Below are 21,257 nucleotides of genomic sequence, written 5' to 3' on the forward strand. Positions count from 1 at the left end.
TCCTGCTCCATGACTCCATGACTAAGGGTTGGGGGGGGGGGGGGGGGGAAACCATGTAGGCACGGGGCGGGTGGCTTGGTGCTGATACATCATGCTGGGCTGCTCCTATGGTTGCTCCGCGATTACACGGTGTTTGTGCCCCTCCCCTCTCTCTTCCCCTGCTGGTTCCGATGCAGGCCCGAGGAGAGGAGAGGAGAGGGAAGGGAAGAGATCCCGGGCGATTCCCTCACTCTTGGGTCGCGTTCCGGCTGGCGCATCTGGGTTCCAGGCCCGGCTGGTGAAAGAGCCCATGACGACGTAACGACGACTGGCTCGGTGCAACAAGGGTGGTCGGTGGGTGGTCGAAGTAAGTATCTCGTAGATACGGGCCGAGCTGTACCCACCAACGGCGGGCGCGTTCCAGTTCAAAGAGAGAGGGCCCGCTATCACATGCTGGTGTTGCTACTCTTGCTGGGTTGCTGCTATGCTAACTACAGTACTTCCAGAGGGAGAGAAAGTGAAGGGAGAAAAAAAAACATAAAAAAAAAAAAAAAAAAAAAAAGGACCATAATTTTAAAAAAGTGACAAAAATTAAAATTCAAATAAATTCCTCCTCTTCCTTCATTCCTACTCTCTACTCTACCTCTACTTATTCTCTACCCACCTACGTCCTACTTGGGATTTAAACTACGGTTCAGCTCTTTCCGGTCCAGCCAATTTGCTCATTCCGTCTCCCCCGGGTCTCTGACATACTTACTAGGTAGGTGATACGTCCTTCTCCGGCACCCCTCCCCCCCCCATCCTCTCTGTCGTTTTTATTCTACTTAAGCACCCTCTTGTCGCTGCTCTTCACTCGTATTCCTTCTCGACTTTTTGCTCTTTTGCGCCTTCCCTACTAACATTCCCCCCTCCCAAAGCCTCCCGCTTACACATCCACCTCCCACCCTTGACCCCGGTAAGCGCTATCTCATCAATGATCTACCCAGACTACTTTACTACCACATGCCTGCCTTGCTTGTCCTCCACTAACACCACCACGGCATGTGACAGAAACTTATGCCTCACGCCGAAAACACCATGGGTGAGAATTCTATGAACGGGGAGACCGTCCACTCCCACTTCCTGGAGGTGAGTTGATTCGATTCCACTGCCTGGCTAGCCAATGGCGTGAGTGAGTGCGTGACATGTGCTTATCCGACCCCGGCAGCACCTGGCATCCTACCCCGTTGTCTCCGACTCCATCACCGTCATCAAAACCAACAAGTACGGCGCCAAGTACCTGCAATATGCCGACCAGGGCTACGTCAACATCGCGAAGCCGGTGCTTCCCTACTTCTCCAAGCCCTACGGTTACGTTGCTCCCTATGTCGCGCGGGCGGACTCCATCGGCGACAAGGGCCTGACCAAGGTGGACGAGACATTCCCCTTCATCCAGCAGGATACCGACACCCTCAAGGGAACGATCCGTGATGGGATCTTCCTCCCGGTGCGATTCGCGGCCGATCTGAAGGACCATGTCCTGGGCACCTACGGTTCTGAATATAAGGAATGTGGCGGGGACGGCGTGGTTGCGAGCGGCAAGGCGCTCATTACGACCGGCTTCATCCTCTCGCAGGAGTCGCTGGAGTACTTGAGCTCCCTGCTGCGGGCGAAGAAAGCGCAAGCCAAGGAGGTCGTGATCAATGACCGGGCGGACAACTAATCGATTCCTCTTCCTCTTATTCTTTACTACGTAGCTTGGTTCGTTATTTCTTTGGTGTTTAGCTGGGTTGTTTGGCCTGCTGTTTTGGCGCTTTTTTTTTTTCTTTCTTTATTTCTTTCCTTTTCTTTTTTTTACTGTTCCCTTTCTTTAGATGGCTTTGCTATGGCTGGGAGGGTTGTCTCCATATTCTTCGCCGTGTTGGACATAGGTGGTTCTGTTTTTATCCTTCAATACGCCCTCACAGCCCGGGTTGAATATACCGCGGCTTCTCCGCTGGATTCATAGTGCCGATCATTGCTTAAAGAAAAGAAAAAAAGAAACAGACTCTCTTCTTAGTTCCTATACATCCAGGCTCCACAAATGATAAGCTCGGGGACCCATACCAAGTTTCGGGATCGCCCCAAGACCAAAAAAAAAAAAAAACGAAAAGCAAAAAGACATCTCCCTGACTGGGAGTCGAACCCAGGTCTCCCGCGCTTGTTCTCATACGAGTGACAAGCGGAAATCATGACCGTTAGACCATCAAGGATGTTGTTGAGATTTGGCCAGATTTTTTGCTTTATCAGCTTAGGCCGGGGTCTTAGCAAGCGAATCTACATTCGACGAGGTTGAGTGATACACTCCTCCGAGATGCTTGGATATCTAAGTAAATACATGGATATATTGCACACAACCTAAAGCTACTCAACATTGATAAATAAATTCGAACACGCCATGCATTCTGGGTATACGTGAGGATACATGCTCTGACGATGAACCCTTCAGGGAGCGCTTTAGCGGAATGCATTTCTAACGTTCAATGGTATGGTATCGACCAACCAGGCAGGTGTTCCAGGCATGCATTCAATCGTTCTATGAATGAGGGTGTCTTTTCTCTTTCTCTCTTTTAAGAACAACTCTAGTATAGCAACAACATCAATCTAGATAAGTATCGGTCGTAGGGTATGATATACCAGATAAAATAAGGTTTTAGCACATCAATGCTTAGTAGGGCACGGCACTATGGTGTCTATTATCACGCCTCAGCCCAGATTCCACCAGACAGAAACAAAGAACGTGGTAGCCAAGTCAGTTTATCTTCTGTCCATCCTCATGCCTATTCTCATATCATAGGAGTCAGGTGCAATCTTCTCAGCTAGGTAGGATGTCGACATCAATCATGTCTGTCTTACTTACGTATTGCAAACCCCTACTCTGCAAACCACTTCGATATGCATGGTAGTTAGGTGGTAGTATTCACATCCCCCAGTACCAAACCCCAAACTGGCAAACACAACTTCCCCGTACCATCCATCGCAGCCCAGCCCATCCCTCCCCTCTCAATCCTATCCCAGCCAACCCCACATCACAACCCCAAATGAAAACAAAAGCAAAACGAAAAACAAAAAGAAATCTCCCTGACTGGGAGTCGAACCCAGGTCTCCCGCGCTTGTTCTCGAGGCGAGTGACAAGCGGAAATCATGACCGTTAGACCATCAAGGATTTGTATTGAAGGGATGGCAAGTTTTGGTTATACCAGCTAAAGCAAATTGGTGGGCGGCAGCGGGTAAGTAGGGTGGGGCGGGTTTGTTAGGGTTAGGGTCCGGAGTGCGATGGGGTGGGATGATGGTCTTCACTACGTGTGTATGTACTATACTATGTTTTCTGTATGGCGCGTTGCCATTTAAATGGGATAGGCTGGGCTGGTAAGAGGATGTGTTGTATAAGACCTTGGCTTTACTTGTGGTTGGGGGTTGGGGGTTGGGGGTTTGGGGTAAGAACTGGTTGTTGGGTGTTGAGTATTTGGGGTATATAGAGACTGGAATTTATAGGATGGGAGGCAAACTTTTCTTGTTCATTTTAATTCTAATTTTCGTTTTCTCTCTGCGTAGGTGATTGGGACAGGATGGATTGTGGCATACCCTGTGTGCAAGTATTGTTGTAGTTAATACAGTAGTCTAGGAAGAATTTAATTGAAGTACTATAACGCCGGAGGCCATTGATCCATATCTTACGCATCAATTACCAGGAGCAGGTTTTAAAGTCTTTATCATGTACCTTCTTATTGAATAATGCCTTCACATCATAAGTGTATTGAATCAATGTGTCTCTCGCTCCTTCTTTAAACAAGTTGTATGGTCGCCTCTGTCGAGGAGATGTGGGTATTGTGGGCTGAAGGCGAGAGAAGACGTTTGACGATTAGGTATATTTAGTGTGAGGGTAAATCACCACCACGGGTGGGGACGGTAAATATGAATTGACTATATGTCAGTATCTTTGCCTTCCGAAACCGTACCTTGCAAGGCAAAGCCACAGAAAAAGACAATCTTTAGATACACCTTGACAGGTGTATCACTAGCAATGTGCATCCGGGAAGACAAGGTGGTTTCCATCTCTATGGTAAGGACACCCAGGGTACCTCTACTCCTAGTAAAGGGGTTTATTTTATGCGATGGCATAGCCTAGGCATTCTAGCTTCATCCAAAACGACACATTTCTAGGCAGGCAGCGAACATAAGAACTTGAACACAATCTACCGAGTATTTATATACCAGCCTCCCTATTCCGGCTTCCTCCCCACCACCGTCCACCGAGTGAAAACATGACAAGCCCCCGCCTTTGTTTGCCGCTCCACGTTTGGAAGAAGCTCTCTCAGCCTCTGCGCAGCCTCCACGTCCTTCGTCTGCTGCACAAACATCTCATGTATTACCAGATTACACTCGTGCAATGCCATCGCCATGTACCCCGGCGCGTCACGCACATCCGCCTTCAGAGCCTCGAAGCCGCTCTCTGCCAGCGACTCCGGAAGCTGAAGATTCTGCTGCGCGGTCAGCGAATATCGGGCATTTCAGGTCGGGGCTGCGGTTACTGACCCGGTTCCGCTTCCAATATGAGCGACTCTGAGTTTAGGGTCTTCCAGGGGGATGTCGGGATGTTTCCGGTATCCGAGGAGCTGGACCCAGAGATAGTGGTGGAGATTGATCCTGCCAAGTTAGCCCAGGCTGTCAATCTGCACATACAGACCACATGGGGAGTTACCGATTATTGTCGAGGTAGTCTCGTGTGAGGACATATTGCGGTGCAGACATGGTGGCTTTCCGAGGAGGGAATTAATTTTTGGGGGCGTTGGAGAGATAGAGAGAGAGGTTTGGCATTTCCTTCTTTGCCTACCCGCCGATGGGGGTGATTTAGATATACCCCATCGGCTCCATAGGAGAAGGAGGATTTTACCCACCTGCCAGATGGGAATCATGACTCCGGCTGAGATCAGCCCTCACAATAGGCAAGCCGACTCACTCCGTACTTGTGGTATCAAACGCGCAACTAGGGCTGATGGGCAGATCAGAGACATTCTCTATGTCTTGACCTGCTGTCGCTTATGAGAAATAAGGAATAATGGGATAAAATCGGAGCTCGCGACTATGGCAAGGCTGGCCAGGCATTATATCATTACCGGGTGCTTTGGCTCAGCCCCCTGGCGGGTCAGATACGGACAAACTCGATCATTTTTTTCTTAGTTCTGTCCTCCAATCCAGTTACTGTCAATTTTGTGGGTGAATGATTGGTCTTTTTTACAGTTTTGTTATGTTGGTCTTCTCATCCAGTCTGAGATACAATCAGCTCACGGAAGCGAGATTATTCCGAGTCACGAGGCTTGGATCGCATGCCTGTGTTGTGTTCGTCTAGTATTTGAGATCCATTAGTGGAATATTTTGGAGGCTAAGCTGCCTGCTCTCCTTGTATATTACATGATGGCTACGTGTATTCTAGATGGGAGGTCACTGAGGCAAACATATACTCCCCACTCGACGCTTCCCGGGAAGTCCTGCCACATCGAGTTGATTGAATATCCTCATAATACTTGGATACTTGGTTATGGCGGGGGGGGTATGACCCAGGCCTCATTTGTCTGCCTTGGGCTTAACAGGGGCCTCTGGGTAAGATCAGCGCTTTTGCTCTGTAACCTCCCCCCCCCCCCCCCCAATTGACTTCACTTCACTTGCTCACTAGCCAACCACCTTGCTGATGTGCTTACCCAGCCCGGTTATCTAGACATATTGAGTGCTCCACTACAGTGGTACTCCTGAATCCAGTACCAATGTCCCCAGGCAGCTGTTACCCCGGATTATGAATAACCTTTGTGTTTTATGCACCGGGCTTTCCCTCTACCTAATCTCTGCGCTGATGATCCCGGCCTTCCTTCTTTATTGACCATGGTCCCTGCTGACTGGTATCCCACTCTCTATCCAGCGCAACCCAGTCTCCAGAGTATACCTTGTGGCTTGCCTCCATATTTCAATCTGAGTGAGCTTTAGAGAGGCACCTCCAACGAGATTCAAAGCAGATGTCTTCTGACACAGCTCTCGACCAAAAGTGCTCTATTCATTCTTGTATTACCAAGGCCTTGAACTGGTGTCGGCACGCAAGTTTAAGCATTATGCATGACAATCTCCTTCTCTTTACTTTCTCCGTACTAATCAGCTACTTGCATACACAGAGGGGAGACTTTCTATACGACCCGACCCATCTACCGCGCGCTAGGAACCCCCGGGTCCGTTTTCGCCCTCCTTATAACTTGCCAAGAGGCTCCGATGGGTCTAATAACCTTGTCGCGGTCATTGGCACCGACTACCAATATTCATGAGGTATCTTGTGGGGTAGTCACGTCATACTTGATTGCGAAAAGACTGGAAAGGGTGATTGATACATGAGATGAACCCCCATCCGGGGGCGACAATTAGGGCTAGGTGCGGAATATATATGCAACCAAGCAGGGCCCGTCCAACCATGCACAACAGCAACGGTAGTACTTAGCACGCCAGGACCAGTCGAATATGTCGTACAGTTAACTGTACTTGGAAACACAACCCAGCTATCAGTTACAAAAAAAGATCACTAAAAACACACTCAATGGGGTCAACGAGACACAATTGGCAACTGCCCGACGCCGAAGTCGACGGCATGTATTTCCATACAACTATTTGACTTCCACAAAGCTCACCGCCGAAGATGAGAGGACTATGAATGCCAGGGTAACTATGACGGAAATAGAGGTGAAGGTCAAGCTAAATTAATGATTATCAGAGTGGAAAAGGTTTTGCAGGGACTAGAGATCAAAAATGAGGCAATTTTAACATGAAGTCCTTGATGGTCTAACGGTCATGATTTCCGCTTGTCAATCCTGAATAGGAACAAGCGCGGGAGACCTGGGTTCGACTCCCAGTCAGGGAGATTTCTTTTTTGTTCTCTTTTTTTTTTTTTGCTACGTGCTTCTTCATTTAGGGTGGATAACACAACGGCCATGCGCGCAGCTTTATTTTTTTTTATCTGGACTCAATGGAGTGACGTGTTGATAAGGGAAGGAAGTCGTGAACCGGCCGGACAAATCTGTAAACAAAGAACCCCCGATCGTGGCTTTTTTTCTATCAGCATTCCCAAATTTGCCTCGCACCCTGTGACATAGTCAACTGCTACTAGACAACCTTACCTACCTAAATCAACCCAATCCGATGTAAGTAGTTACTATACTATCCCACCATCAACCGGAACTGCTGCCGGCCATAATCCTTATCGACAAGCGATCAACCCGGACTACCCGAATAGGATAAATCACGTTGGCCCCGCCCTCCCGCCGCCGGCGCGTCCATCGCGTCCGCCATCCATCGAATAATCGAACAAAGAATCCCCCCGGCCATACGAGCGCCCCGACCAAACCACCACCATCACCACTACCACCACCCTGCGATGTAAATAGACCTCAACGACCCGCCAAAAACACCACGCAAACAACCCACCCCCCAGAAAACCCCCTCATCCACCGAACCCCAAGAAAAAAATGGCACCTGCTCGCAAACGTCGCGCGGTATGTGAATATCCCCATCTCGCAGACCCATCCATCCCGCTACGAACAACATACTAAGAAAGAAAAAAAACTACCTCTAGCCCCCGGAGCCTGAACCCGAATCCTCCAGCGACGACGGCGCACCCCCGGCTACCCAAGTCCAGCGCCGGCGGCTCACCCAGAATGCTCCGTCCTCGGACAGCGACGACGACGACGACGACCACAGCGAGGCAGAAGACACCCGCGCGCCGACCAGTCTTGACGTGATGGTCAAAAAGATGGTGCGACTAGCACTGGCGAGCGAGTACGCGCGCCAACCGATCCGACGAACCGATATCAGCGCCAAGGTGCTGGGGGAGCAGGGGGCGCGGCAGTTCAAGACGGTATTCGAAGATGCGCAGAGGGTGTTGCGCGTGAAATTCGGGATGGAGATGACAGAGTTGCCGGTTAAGGAGAAGGTGACGATCACTCAGCGAAGAGGTGAGTCTTCCCCTCCTACTATCCTTCTTCACCCCCCCCAAATCCATGTTCCGAGGGTGTGTGAGAGAATGTCACTGGCAAGTACACTAACCACAACCCAACCCACCCAGCCGCGCAAAAAGTCGAAAAACCATCATCGAGCAACAAATCCTGGATTCTCTCCAGTATATTGCCCCCCGAGTATCGGAAGCCGGAGATCCTCCCGCCCACGAAAGCCCCGCTCGAGGGGACGTACACGGGACTGTATAGTTTCATTATCGCGGTGATTCTGCTCAATGGGGGCGCGATCCAGGAGCAGAAGCTCGATCGCTATCTCAAGCGCACCAATGCCGAGACGTATACCCCGATTGATCGCACGGATCGCTTTCTGCAGCGTCTGTGTCGGGAGGGGTATCTGGTGCGGAATCGCGAGGTGGATGGCGGTGAGGAGGTCATTGAGTATATACTGGGGCCAAGGGGGAAGATTGAGGTTGGCGCTCAGGGGGTCGCGGGCTTGGTGCGTGAGGTGTATGGCCGGTCGGGTGATGGGGAGAGGGATCAGGAGTTGGAGATTCGTCTGGCGCGTAGTTTGGGGTTTGAGCTGCCGGAGCAGACTGCCGGGGGCCAGGAGGGGGAGGGGCAGGGGCAGGGGGGTGATGGTGATGGTGATGGTGATGAGGATGGAGAGCAGCGGCAGGGTCGGAGGCAGCGGCAGAGGAGGGAGCAGCCTACTAGACGAACGGGCGAATAGGGCTGTGCCGGAGGAAGACGACGATGAGGATGAGTGAGTGATTGATTGCGCTTCTGTTTACGTGATGACCTGCTGCTTTTGTAGTACTGCGATGTTGTCAGCTACTAGCCGTCTGAATGATACCCGAGATTATAGTTCACGTTTTGCATTGGATGAGCCGTCGATACTGTGAGTTGTAGTAACCTAGAGATGACATTGAAGTAAAATCCGGAGTGATATGGAGGTAGGTAGTATTTATATTAGACCCGCGAATCCACCCGCGCCAACCAATCTATGCATTCAAAATACAGGAACAAAGTATCGTCAGTGGTATATCTATAGTCAGAAAAGTCGCTATACACAGTCGCTGTCATCTACTCGCTGTCACTAGCGCTGTCGTGGACCGATCCGTTGTCCGCATCCTCTCTTAGCCCCTCGGCCATGATGTATTCGGCCTGCTGTAGAATCGACTTGACCTCCTGGTTGTTGTACACCAGGTCGGCAGGCTTCTGGCCGTGCTTATTCCTGACACGCGGGTCGCAGCCGGCATCGCACATCATCCGGATCATCTCCGTGCCTAGTTCGGCGTCCTTATCGTTGGTGTAGCGCACTGCGGTGTGGAGCGGGGTATCTTTGTCAAGGCGGGTGAGGGGGTCACATTCGAAGAACTGGACATCGAAGAGGGAGTCCATGGTATCGTCTGGAGGAGGAGGAGTTTGTGTTGGGTCAGCGTGCTGCAGCGGAGATAGATCGCGGGGTTATTTGGGGGTAAGAGGTTGAGAGGCTTACAGCTTCCATACGTAGCACATATGTGGAGGGCGTGGTTCCCCATCGAATCCGTCACACCGTTGAAGAAAGCGGCCACCTCCTCATTTGACTTCCCCTCCATGGTTTCCAGAACCTGTTCTATCAAATGAGGCTGATCGCGGCGGCATGCCTCGACGACAAGTTCACGGGGGGAAGCGCCCTATGCATCAATGCTTGTAAGCAACGCAGCGGGTTGTTTGGCGTGGGCGGCACTCACTTCGTCTGCCATAGCTGGTTATTAATTAGGGGGTGACAAGTGTGACAACGGAATAGATGGTGGTGTAGATCGACTGAGCGTACGGCTCTTTAGGTGGATGCGTGGAGGGTTCGTTCGAACAAATGCCGCAAGTATGGCCCGCGTTAGCCGTGGCGGTGGTGGGTAAGGAGGCGGTGTCGGGAACTATGACTGCTCGAGAGATCAGCATGTCTTAGAGAGTAATTGAAACCGCTAGTGTAGCCTTCGAGACTGGCAGGTGGCCTTTAGAGGTTGGGGAAAGAATGCTGGAGCCTTAACTTACACGGAGGGTTCTGGTGTCTAGAGAAGCAGCTGAGGTGTATCTAGCATGTACGGAGTAGTAGGAGCAACAATGACCCTCTTGTTGTTCCCCGCTGCTGGGCATGCAAGTCTCCCAGTCCCGCGGCGGACGGCCGCTCGGAATACCGGTTTCTCCGGCCCGCCCTGCGTGCCCCGCGCCCAATCGGCGGCTGTCAATCTCCCAGTCTCCGCCAACGAAATCGCCGGGTGATAAGAGCCTCAGCAGCTAGCCTGCGATTATCGTCGAGATCGCTGCGACCCTGACGGCGAAGACAGTGGCAGCTGCCTTCATGAGGGCTGGACCATGCGATAATTTTGCTACAAACTGACCACTATCCCTACATTTTCTATCGACGGGATTTACCCGAGGGAGCAAGCAAGCACCCCTCACAATGCCGTTGACCTGTTAGTCTGCCCCAGCAGCTCATCCAACCCTCCGCAGCATCGACTGACTGAAGACTGACTGAATTTACTCCTCTACAGTCTGCCCCAACTGCAGCAATGCGCTCACCATCTCCCGCGCGGAGCCAACCTCCAGGCATCCCCTAGGCGTCAATTGCTTCGAGTGCCGCACATGTCCCTACCGATATGCCCTGGAACAGAGCTGGTTCGAGAAGACCCCGATGAAGCAAAAGGAGGTGGAGGACGTCCTAGGCGGCAAAGAAGAATTCGCGAACGCAGACAGTGTGTCCAGTAAGTCATGGATTCGACGCCTTTCTTGCCCCCCAGAGATACCTACCGTCAGGATTTGATGAGCCTGGGGCTGATTTTGTGTTTTCTCCCTACCCGCAGCTCAATGCCCCGCAGAAAACTGTAATGGCGACCGTGCATACTTTTTCCAGCTGCAGATTCGGAGTGCAGATGAGCCGATGACCACATTCTTGAAGGTGGGTGCTCTCCAGTGGCTTATGCGGACGTTATGCATATGGCCTGATATGCCTTACTGACTGCGTTGATAGTGTACCACGTGTGGTGCCAGATGGAGAGAGAATTGATACCCCTCCATTTTTAGAGTTTTATATAATTCCCAGCTGGACACGATTATTTATTATTGTTCGAACAATCGAGGAGCACGTTTGGGCGGGAAGAAAAAAAAAGGATGGCTGGTGCTACGGCGTATTGTTAAGATGATCTGGGCCCCCTGCGATTGTTGACTGCCCTCTGATAGTTTTACATCTAAATTAGAGATAGATACCCCTCAATGGATGATTGACATAGTCCATACCTAGTCTCACCATCATACTTAGGCACTCTCTTTCGGACCTAGGTAACATGTAGATAGCCTGATTCGATAGGGAGCTGTGTCAGATTAAGCGCCAAAAGAATTTTTTCCCCTCCCGCCTTTTTCCGTTTTAGTTTTTTTTTTTTTTTTTTTTTTTCCACTTTTTTCCCCCTCCTCCCTCGGTTTGCCGCCTCAACAGAGAAAAGCCTTAACTGTCCTAGTGTTGGTAACCTGGCAACGGCAAATAATCCCCTGATTTGGATTGGTCCATCCCATGGTAAGCTTCCTTTGTGTAGTGGCTGTTCATGTGTTTTGCCCGGCTGGTACGGTACCAAATCTGAGTCATTTTTTTTCTTTTCTCTCGAACAGCCACGGTCGGGGACTCAAAGAGGAAAGGGGGGTGTGAGGGCGAAAGGACAAGACACTAAAGGAGGGGCACCGAACGCCATGATCATGGATGGCAAGGGCGATGGCAAAAGCGAAAATCCTTTTTTTTCCCGCGTGCTGACCGGTTGCTCATGCCATGTCATTTCATTTGTCTATCAAAATGGAGGATTCGATTATAGTGGGATGGATCCTATCACCATGACACTGATTACCACCAGGCAAGTAGATAGTAGTACTACTGGAGACCTAGATACACACTACTACACAGTAAACAGCAGTAGTCACTAGTAAAACCATCATCATCATCACCCTGGGCTACGTCGACCTCACATCGATGCCCACAGTGGATCGGGCGGGCGCCACTCGGCCGTGCCACAGCTGCCTGCTAACGGGCGAATCGCAGTGGGCGTTTGCCGCGGGGTTCAGGTGCAAACATGACCAACAGGCCGGCGCTCACCCACCCACCTCTGCGTTGATGCCCAGGATTTCAGTCCAAAATCCACCACGGATGGGCGACCGTCGAACAGGCCGAGCCAGAAGGCCAGAACAGACTGAGCATCAGGGAGCGAAAGGAAAAAAAAATCTGACGGAAGAGTGGTCGTAGTGGGGACGTAAGTCGGCGCTCCGAGGGCAGGGAACCAAGGAAAGGGCAGCTTTCGCTGGGCTGCAAGCGTGTCCAGTTCAGTCACTCCTCCTTCGCAGCGACTCCGCCGTGAAGATTTTGCGCTGGTCCCGCACCTGCGTGGTGGGGCAATTACCCCTCCATGTCCAATGATGAGGGCGGCTCGCCAAGGGTTGCAGCCCGCCCGCTTAGTCGCCCTCTCGCTTGCCCCTCCATATAAGGATTTCCCCCTCCTCCCCCTCCCACAGATTTTTTCTTCCTTTCCTCTTCGTCCGCTTCAGTACGTATATCTTCCCGACCCCCTTCCTGGCTCTCCTTCCTTCATTCATCCTTCTCTCTCTAACTGATCTCGTTGCTCAGCACCTCTACGCGATAAGCCGTAGTATCTGAGCAATTTTCCACAGAACCTTTCTAGTCTCTTTCAAAGAACTTCAAAAGTTCACTCACAACCTTCACCATGGGGTAAGTCATCATCCCACCACGCAAGGCCATCGAAACGAAAGGACTTCGGGATCTTCCTGAGATGGCATCCATCGCCTCTGATCTATCCTCGTGCTCTGGCTAACCATCACTTTCTGCCTACAGTAAGGACGCTAAGCCTCATATCAACATCGTCGTTATCGGCCACGTCGATTCCGGCAAGTCGACCACCACCGGTCACCTGATCTACAAGTGCGGTGGTATTGACCAGCGTACCATCGAGAAGTTCGAGAAGGTAAGGCGGATTCTGTCAGCCGAAACACCCAAGAACACGATCACTAACAGTCTGCTATAGGAAGCCGCCGAGCTCGGTAAGGGTTCCTTCAAGTACGCTTGGGTTCTTGACAAGCTCAAGTCCGAGCGTGAGCGTGGTATCACCATCGACATTGCCCTCTGGAAGTTCCAGACCCAGAAGTATGAGGTCACTGTCATCGGTATGTTCATCTTCCTATCATCACGATGACACATGAAGCTAACAGTGCCCCACAGATGCCCCCGGTCACCGTGATTTCATCAAGAACATGATCACTGGTACCTCCCAGGCCGATTGCGCTATCCTCATCATTGCCTCCGGTACTGGTGAGTTCGAGGCTGGTATCTCCAAGGATGGCCAGACTCGTGAGCACGCTCTGCTTGCTTTCACCCTCGGTGTCCGCCAGCTCATTGTTGCCCTCAACAAGATGGACACCTGCAAGTGGTCCGAGGACCGTTACAACGAGATCGTCAAGGAGACCTCCAACTTCATCAAGAAGGTCGGATACAACCCCAAGTCCGTTGCTTTCGTCCCCATCTCCGGCTTCAACGGTGACAACATGCTCGAGGTCTCCACCAACTGCCCCTGGTACAAGGGTTGGGAGAAGGAGACCAAGGCCGGTAAGGCCACTGGTAAGACCCTTCTGGAGGCCATCGATGCTATCGAGCCCCCCGTCCGTCCCGCCAACAAGCCCCTCCGTCTTCCCCTCCAGGATGTGTACAAGATCTCCGGTATTGGAACTGTTCCCGTCGGTCGTGTCGAGACCGGTGTCATCTCCCCCGGTATGGTCGTGACCTTCGCCCCCGCCAACGTCACCACTGAAGTCAAGTCCGTCGAGATGCACCACCAGCAGCTCAAGGAGGGTCTCCCCGGTGACAACGTTGGTTTCAACGTCAAGAACGTCTCCGTCAAGGAGGTCCGTCGTGGTAACGTCGCTGGTGACTCCAAGAACGACCCCCCTGCCGGCTGTGAGTCTTTCACTGCCCAGGTTATCGTCCTTAACCACCCCGGTCAGGTCGGCGCTGGATACGCTCCCGTCCTTGACTGCCACACCGCCCACATTGCTTGCAAGTTCTCCGAGCTTCTTGAGAAGATTGACCGCCGTACCGGAAAGTCCGTCGAGTCTTCCCCCAAGTTCATCAAGTCCGGTGACGCTGCCATCGTCAAGATGATTCCCTCCAAGCCCATGTGTGTCGAGTCTTTCACCGACTACCCTCCCCTTGGTCGTTTCGCCGTCCGTGACATGCGTCAGACCGTTGCCGTCGGTGTCATCAAGTCCGTTGAGAAGAAGGACGCCGGTGCCGGTAAGGTCACCAAGGCTGCCCAGAAGGCTGGCAAGAAATAAGCTTGTGCGCCACTGTGATGAACTTTTTCATGATTACAAAAGGATTACGGAATTAGACTTCGAGTCGGATGTAGCTTTGACCTAGCTAAAATCACGAATCGTTTCTTTCAACCTTGTGCTTGTAAATTGTAGTTTGTAGATGTTGAGACCATATTTCTGTAGTCATGTCCTCTCCTTTGGCCTGAGCGGGGTGGTGAGTAGCCAGCCGCGTGCCGCTTACTTAGCCTTCCCTCCTTTGTCCTCCCCCCGTAGCGGGGTGGCTGGTGCTCATTGGCTGGTGTTCATTAGTGCTGGCCTCCAAGTTCATCCCGCTGGAACTACAGACCATTCACCTGGTATCTTACATTCCACCGCTGCAGTTCGCGATGCTCCTAATTCTGCTGTGAAGCATGATGAGTAGCAGTCACTTGTTTGTATGAAATACTGTCAGCAAGACCCAAGACCTGAAAGGTTGAGGATTCTAATCTAATTCTAATCCTATCGAGCTTAAACACTTTCCCCCAACCAGCTTTTCGGTATTCCCGTATCTCATCTCTGCAATGCATGGCTCTTGATAGTTCTCTTTGTACGTCTTAGCCCGCTGGACCTCGCTCTCTTCAGCTTTGCCTTTTTGAGTTCTCGGCCCTGTTATTTGTTATGTGTGAATAATGATGCTACTGGGCGATCCTTCTGAGTAAACTCTTAAGCATCATTAAACGGATCTGGATTACTAGACTACAATTTGAACATGTGTTTTCCGGCTGCCTGCACTCTGACTCGTGAGATATTACCTAAAACCAACTACATCCAATCTCATCATCTTCCATCCAAAACGGTCAACACCCACTCAGTCCATGCACTCCTCCATCAGCCGTATACGTGCAGGATCCTGTCCCCGGCGTCGTCGCATTCTTCGAAGGGTACAACACCACATTATCAAAGTCAATATTATAGCAAGGGTGGACCTCAGAGCATGAAATTGTCGAAGTCACCGAATCATCATCGTCATCGATATAGCCCGTGAAGTTGACGAACGCAACATTGGAGATCAACATCTTGCTCGTGCCCGCGTAAGACCCATTATCCCCGCTATCCTGGCTGATCGCGGGACCAGCACTGGCACCATGGACCGCAAAGTTGGAAAAGAGCACATTCCGGATACTGCCCCAACCATCGCCGCGGGGGAGACCGGCACTCTCGTACGAGCTTTGGGGAACAAGGGCTCCCACCCAAGTCTTGATGTAGGCGCTGTTATGCATATCCTCGTTGTGGCGCATTATCTGGGATCGTCAGCGCCGTCGTGCATGAGGGAGGGGAGCTGAGCCGGGATCGTCATACCTTGACCTTGTCGACGCGGATGTTTGCAACACTGCTGTCCTCAAGGTATTGACCTAAGCTGCCGATGGCGATGCCGTTGCCACCCACGCAGGTGACATTCTGGATGTCGATGTTGTATGAGCGGGGCTTGATCGCGACGCAGTCATCCCCGCCTTGGTAGACGAAGTTGGTGAGTTGGATGTTCACGGCATCCATGGTGTCTGGAAGAGAGATCCAGTGAGCTTCTGCTCGTTAGCGCTGGGGGTGGTTATAGACAGGACCTACCGAATCCGTCCGTGTTCTGTACCCAGTTGTCCCCCCACGGCGCGTCTACTGCCGTCGCGTTGCAATACATGTTGTTGAAGCGCATGTTAGTCCCGTTCATGATGTTGATGCTCCACAGCGGCGGGTCCTTGACGTAGAAGCTGTCGACGACCACCTCGGAGACATTCCAGAAAACAAACGGCATGGGGCGTCCGGGCTGCGTGTCGGCCTTCTCGGCGTTGTACCAGACATTACCGTTGCCGTCGATGCCGCCGGTGCCGTAGCCGTTGATGCTGATGTTCTGGCCGCTGATGATGAATCCGGCGTGATGGTTCTGGAAGGCGACGGGGTAGGAGTTGTTGCGCCAGTAGGTGAGGTTGTCGGAGAACTGCAGGACGTGCTGTTGGCCTGGGGCACGCACGGCGTGACTGCGAGGACTGCGAGACTTACCGTCCACTTCCCCCGCCATTCAATCGCCACGTCCTTCAACGTGGGATTCAACCTCGTTGCGATCCAGTACGACTGGTCCTCCGGGAAGATGATGGTACCACCATTGCCGCACTCCTCGAACGCTTCCAGGATATTGGGTACGTCGTCGATTTGGTTGCCGTTTGCCTGCACGGTGCAGACGTTGTCGGTGTTGTCGACATTGGCTGCATGGCTGATGGACGACAGCCCAAGGGAAAGAGCTGCTACTGAAGGAAACAGACGCATACTGACTGCTATTTTGACAGGGGGATGGAATGGTTGGACCTCAATCGTGCATACCACCTCTATTGCGTCGGCCTTCGTTTATTAACAACCCCCCCATTCCGGGTCTTCCACAGTAGCCAATTCGCAATCAAGCCAGGCTCGGCGACTGTTCCACCGAGACCCGTAATCGAGTGATATAGCCGGATGGACAGTGCGGAGAAAAACCGGGGAATCGCGTCATGCAGAGGAAGTTGACTGACACTGGTATGCATGATCGTCGGGGTCCCTTGGGAAATTCCACCAATAACGCCGGCATTCCCCCATCGCCTACTGCACAGCCAAACAACGTGAGAGACCCCTAAGCGAGTCAAAAAGCGTGTCCCCTTTGCTTGGGCTACATGGAGCGTTTGTTGCCATTCAGCCGAGAATCTGATTAATTCCACCCGGATATTGTCTCGGACCAACCGATTTGCACCCATCGGACCTGGCATTCCTGGCATCCGGGTTACATTTTGTATACTACGCCAGGTCGCGGGGGGCTAGACAACCCCTCTTTGCCTTCTGGGCAAAAGTCCGGGGGAACATTATCTCGAACTGACTGTTTATATGGACCGGGTGCATCGAGGATAATGGATGGATCAGCGCCTGCATCTCGCATAGTCAGTCGGTGGGCTCAGGCAGAGTACAGACCATAACGGTACCATGCGCTGGTACCAACTTTTGTCGAGCGTTCTCGCTCTGCTTCCTCTGTCCGTGGCACAGGATTGTTGGCGAAACACCACCTGCTCTGGGCCAACAGAGAGTGCGTTTTCGGGGCCATGGGAGGAGAACATATTCGCGCCTTCGTCGAGAAGTGTAAGCCCGGAGAAGCTATTCCTCATTACCCAGCCAGACAAGACGGCAGATTACGCGCCGTTCACTCTGCAGGGGAATGGCTCTCTGGTGGTTTACGACTTTGGAAAAGAGGTTGGTGGCATCGTCAGGGTAAACTACAGCTCGACTGGCAGTGGTGCACTGGGAGTTGCATTTACCGAGGCAAAGGACTACATCGGCGAGTGGTCTGACTCGTCGAATGGTGGGTTCAAGGGTCCTGATGGTGCCCTGTACGGCAATTTCACAGAGGCCGGAAGCCACTACTATGTGATGCCGGATAAGGTGTTGCGTGGTGGCTTTCGCTATCTGTCGCTTTTCCTGATCACCAGCGGCAACGTCTCCGTTCAGATCGAAGACGTGAGCCTGGAGATCGGCTTCCAGCCTACGTGGTCGAATCTCAAGGCCTACCAAGGATACTTCCATTCGGACGATGACCTACTGAACAAGATCTGGTATAGCGGCGCGTATACCCTGCAGACGAACGAGGTCCCGACGGATACTGGCCGCCAGATCCCAGCCCTTGCTGTAGGCTGGGCGAATAATGCTACCCTGGGACCAGGAGACACTATCATCGTCGACGGGGCTAAGCGAGACCGCGCGGTATGGCCGGGCGACATGGGGATCGCGGTTCCTTCAGCGTTTGTCAGTCTGGGGTACCTGGAGAGTGTGAAGAATGCGTTGCAGGTGATGTATGATACGCAGGTATACCGGTCTTTTCCTACTCTACTTCCAGCATTCCAATCCATAACACTGTGTAGGACAACTCCACCGGCGCATTCGACGAGTCCGGACCGCCATTGAGCCAGAAGGACTCGGATACGTATCACATGTGGACGATGGTCGGAACATACAACTACATGCTGTACACCAACGACAGTGACTTCTTGGAGCAGAATTGGGAAGGCTACCAGAAGGCCATGACCTACATCTACGACAAGGTGACTTACCCCAGCGGCCTGCTGAACGTCACGGGCACGCGCGACTGGGCCAGATGGCAACAGGGGTACAATAATTCGGAAGCACAGATGATGTAAGTGGCCCAACTGCCGTGCTTGATCCGCCGCTAATCATGCCAGCCTATATCACACCCTGCAGACCGGGTCAAAACTTGCCACCTGGGCCGAGGATTCAACCGGTCTGTCCGCCACATGGACAGACAGAGCCGAGAAGCTGCGTCAAGCCATCAATGAATACTGCTGGGACGAGGGATACGGTGCCTTCAAAGACAATGCCACAGAAACTACCCTGCACCCCCAGGATGCTAACAGCATGGCCCTTCTATTCGGAGTGGTGGATGAGGACCGCGCCGCCAGCATCTCGGAAAGACTGACCGATAATTGGACTCCCATTGGCGCCGTGGCTCCCGAGTTGCCGGAGAACATCTCGCCTTTCATCTCGTCATTTGAGATCCAGGGCCACCTCACCGTGGGCCAGCCCGCTAGGGCGCTGGAACTCATTCGACGGAGCTGGGGTTGGTACTACAACAACCCCAACGGTACGCACAGCACAGTCATCGAGGGGTATCTGCAAAACGGCTCCTTCGGCTACCGGGGTGACCGCGGATACTACTGGGACACAGCGTATGTATCGCACTCGCACGGATGGTCTTCGGGGCCGACGTCTGCACTGACCAACTTCATCGTGGGTCTCACCGTGACGTCGCCGTTAGGAGCGACCTGGAGTCTCGCGCCGCAGTTCGTCGACCTCAAATCAGCCGAGGCGGGATTCACGACATCCCTAGGGAAATTCCAGGCCGCGTGGTCAAAAGGAGCCGACAACTACACCCTAGACTTTACTGTCCCGAAAGGAACAAACGGAAACCTCACCCTGCCGTTCATCAGCACCGCGAAACCGTCTATCCAGATCGACGGGACCGAGATCACGCAGGGCGTAGGCTACGCCAACGAGACGGCAACCGTGGCAGTCAGCGGAGGAGGAACGTACAAAGTCGTGGTGAACTAGAACTAGCACGAGAGAAACCCCATATCTCTAATTCACCCATTAAACAAGTCTTACCACTCACCAACCGATTTTCTCAACGTAGTATATACTCTCCACCCAATCAGGGCAGCCCATATCACGTGCGGCGATCGCCATTAGTAACCAAGACCAACGTATGGCTCCATCCCATCCTCTCCAAGTCCAGCACCTCCACACTCCTCCACACCTCTCACCACCGAACCAAACCAACCATGCCCCCAATGCCTCCCCTGCAAGCCGCCAGGGCATCGCCCTGGCTGAACTGCCCGCGACGAATGCGCACCACGAGCACCCCTCAACGCCTCTTCACCACCACCCGCCTCCTCCGCAGTAGCACCACCACCACGACGACGAACCCCCTCCGCACACCCCCCCGCGCTCCCCGCCACCGCGATGCCGAAATCGCCAAATCCAAACGCTCGATCTTCATTTCCGCCAGCGGAATCGCCGCCTGCGCGGTCGCCATGTACGGCGTCATCAAGCTGGACCTGTTTGCCGCCGACCAAGCCCAATCATCCAGCAGCACCAGCACCAGCACCACCACCGATGCCACCGATGCCACCCCCACCTCGACCAACCAAACCGCCCTCGACGGCCCCTCCGGCTTCCCAAGCAGCCCATCCCTGATCCGCATCTCCGGCCAAGAACCGGGCGCGGAGCAAGTCCCCACAGGCACCAGCTCAGTGCCCTACTTCCCGAGCACGATCCGCATCCCCAAAGAACTGGACAATCTGACCTCGGGCGACGACATCCGGTCCGAGACCGAGGAGACCGACGGCGAGGAGTACCAGCTACTGGGACTGGGGATCCGCACGGTCTCGTTCCTGGGCATCCAGGTATACGTAGTGGGGATGTACGTTGCGAAAGCGGACATAGCGGAACTGCAGAGACGGCTGGTGAGGGTGGGGGTTGAGGCGCAGGGGATACTCCAGGCCCAGGCGGAATCTCAATCCAAGACTGGGTCGGGGGTTGCGGTGCCCGAGACCGTGAAGGCAGGAGGGGACGGCATAAGCGCCACATCCCTCGTCTCGACCGAGCGAGCCGCGCTGAAGGACCTCCTGGACTCTGACCGCGGCGACGCGATCTGGGACGCCATCATCAAGCCTGACGGTCTGAGGACCGCGTTCCGCGTCGTCCCCACGCGGAATACCGATTTCTTGCACTTGCGTGACGGCTGGGTGCGCGGTGTCACGGCGCGGGCGCAGAAGTATAACCCGTCCAGTGGGGGTCAGTTTGCGGATGAGGGGTTCGGCGCGGCGATGAATGAGTTCAAGGGGCTGTTTGGGGGCGGGCAGAGGAAGAATGTCGCCAAGGGGCAGACGGTCGTCCTGGTTAGAGGGCTGGCCGGGCAGTTGGATGCCCTGGTCAGGGTGGCGCCGGATTTGCCCGGAAGGTATATGGGACGGGTGGTCGATGAGAGGGTGAGTCGGTTGGTGTGGTTGAATTATCTGGCCGGAAAGGGCGTGTCGAGTGAGGGGGCCAGACGGAGTGTCGTGGAAGGGGTTATGGAGGTGGTCGAACGGCCGGTGGGGACGGTGGTGCAGAAGGTTTTCTAGGTTGATTGTTTGACTGTTGGTGTTGCGGGGATGGTTTGTGATGTATGTTGGTGTATGTGTATGTGTATGTATATGTGTATGTATTATATGAATCTCTAGCCATTGCATGTTGTATAAGGTTGATATGCAGTGAGTGGGTGGGTTCTAATGGTAAGTCTGGCGGTGATGTAGTGATTGATATCTCTGTAGAGAGTTGAGTATATATCCAATCCAACCGCACCAGGACGGAAGATAACACAAATAAAAGACACCT

At 53.0% G+C, this 21,257-nt stretch overlaps 6 protein-coding genes and 3 non-coding genes across 9 annotated transcripts; 5 read left to right on the top strand and 4 right to left on the bottom strand.

Annotated features, from left to right (window-relative positions):
- Positions 1-1,026: 1,026 nt before the first annotated feature.
- Positions 1,027-8,712, top strand: BO70DRAFT_388628 (MAGE-domain-containing protein; the record flags this gene model as incomplete). Its single annotated transcript, XM_025545996.1, has 4 exons — positions 1,027-1,107; positions 1,187-1,651; positions 7,604-7,982; positions 8,093-8,712. The coding sequence occupies exons 1-4, from the start codon at positions 1,036-1,038 to the stop codon at positions 8,710-8,712; spliced, it is 1,536 nt and encodes a 511-aa protein (XP_025397670.1). The 5' UTR covers positions 1,027-1,035.
- BO70DRAFT_t217 lies at positions 2,123-2,210 on the bottom strand. Its single transcript has one exon. It is a non-coding gene; the product is annotated as a tRNA-Asp (tRNA).
- Positions 3,075-3,163, bottom strand: BO70DRAFT_t216. Its single transcript has one exon. It is a non-coding gene; the product is annotated as a tRNA-Asp (tRNA).
- BO70DRAFT_t214 lies at positions 6,803-6,892 on the top strand. The gene has a single exon. It is a non-coding gene; the product is annotated as a tRNA-Asp (tRNA).
- A 353-nt stretch (positions 8,713-9,065) lies between the features above and the next one.
- Positions 9,066-9,727, bottom strand: BO70DRAFT_398178 (ankyrin repeat-containing protein ANK1; the record flags this gene model as incomplete). Its single annotated transcript, XM_025546764.1, has 3 exons — positions 9,066-9,391; positions 9,481-9,658; positions 9,716-9,727. 3 exons carry the CDS (start codon positions 9,725-9,727, stop codon positions 9,066-9,068), a joined length of 516 nt encoding a protein of 171 aa, XP_025397671.1.
- A 518-nt stretch (positions 9,728-10,245) lies between these two features.
- On the top strand, positions 10,246-11,227 carry BO70DRAFT_363902 (DNA-directed RNA polymerase III core subunit RPC11). Its single transcript, XM_025543678.1, has 4 exons — positions 10,246-10,438; positions 10,517-10,726; positions 10,826-10,920; positions 10,993-11,227. Exons 1-4 carry the CDS (start codon positions 10,426-10,428, stop codon positions 11,026-11,028), a joined length of 354 nt encoding a protein of 117 aa, XP_025397672.1. The 5' UTR covers positions 10,246-10,425; the 3' UTR covers positions 11,029-11,227.
- A 1,315-nt stretch (positions 11,228-12,542) lies between these two features.
- Positions 12,543-14,406, top strand: BO70DRAFT_363905 (elongation factor 1-alpha). Its single transcript, XM_025543679.1, has 4 exons — positions 12,543-12,726; positions 12,850-12,979; positions 13,040-13,178; positions 13,234-14,406. The coding sequence occupies exons 1-4, from the start codon at positions 12,722-12,724 to the stop codon at positions 14,340-14,342; spliced, it is 1,383 nt and encodes a 460-aa protein (XP_025397673.1). The 5' UTR covers positions 12,543-12,721; the 3' UTR covers positions 14,343-14,406.
- A 708-nt stretch (positions 14,407-15,114) lies between these two features.
- Positions 15,115-16,786, bottom strand: BO70DRAFT_340254 (putative extracellular exo-polygalacturonase). Its single transcript, XM_025541280.1, has 4 exons — positions 16,353-16,786; positions 15,924-16,290; positions 15,660-15,859; positions 15,115-15,601 (listed from the first exon to the last, which is right to left on the bottom strand). The coding sequence occupies exons 1-4, from the start codon at positions 16,614-16,616 to the stop codon at positions 15,158-15,160; spliced, it is 1,275 nt and encodes a 424-aa protein (XP_025397674.1). The 5' UTR covers positions 16,617-16,786; the 3' UTR covers positions 15,115-15,157.
- A 511-nt stretch (positions 16,787-17,297) lies between these two features.
- Positions 17,298-21,175, top strand: BO70DRAFT_388634 (uncharacterized protein; the record flags this gene model as incomplete). The annotated part of the gene is made up of 4 exons (XM_025545997.1): positions 17,298-18,170; positions 18,227-18,406; positions 18,564-19,391; positions 19,535-21,175. The coding sequence occupies 4 exons, from the start codon at positions 17,298-17,300 to the stop codon at positions 21,002-21,004; spliced, it is 3,351 nt and encodes a 1,116-aa protein (XP_025397675.1). The 3' UTR covers positions 21,005-21,175.
- Between the last annotated feature and the right edge of the window lie 82 nt (positions 21,176-21,257).

The sequence above is a fragment of the Aspergillus heteromorphus genome (genome assembly GCF_003184545.1).
Source record: "Aspergillus heteromorphus CBS 117.55 chromosome Unknown BO70scaffold_20, whole genome shotgun sequence".
Classification (NCBI taxonomy): domain Eukaryota; kingdom Fungi; phylum Ascomycota; class Eurotiomycetes; order Eurotiales; family Aspergillaceae; genus Aspergillus; species Aspergillus heteromorphus.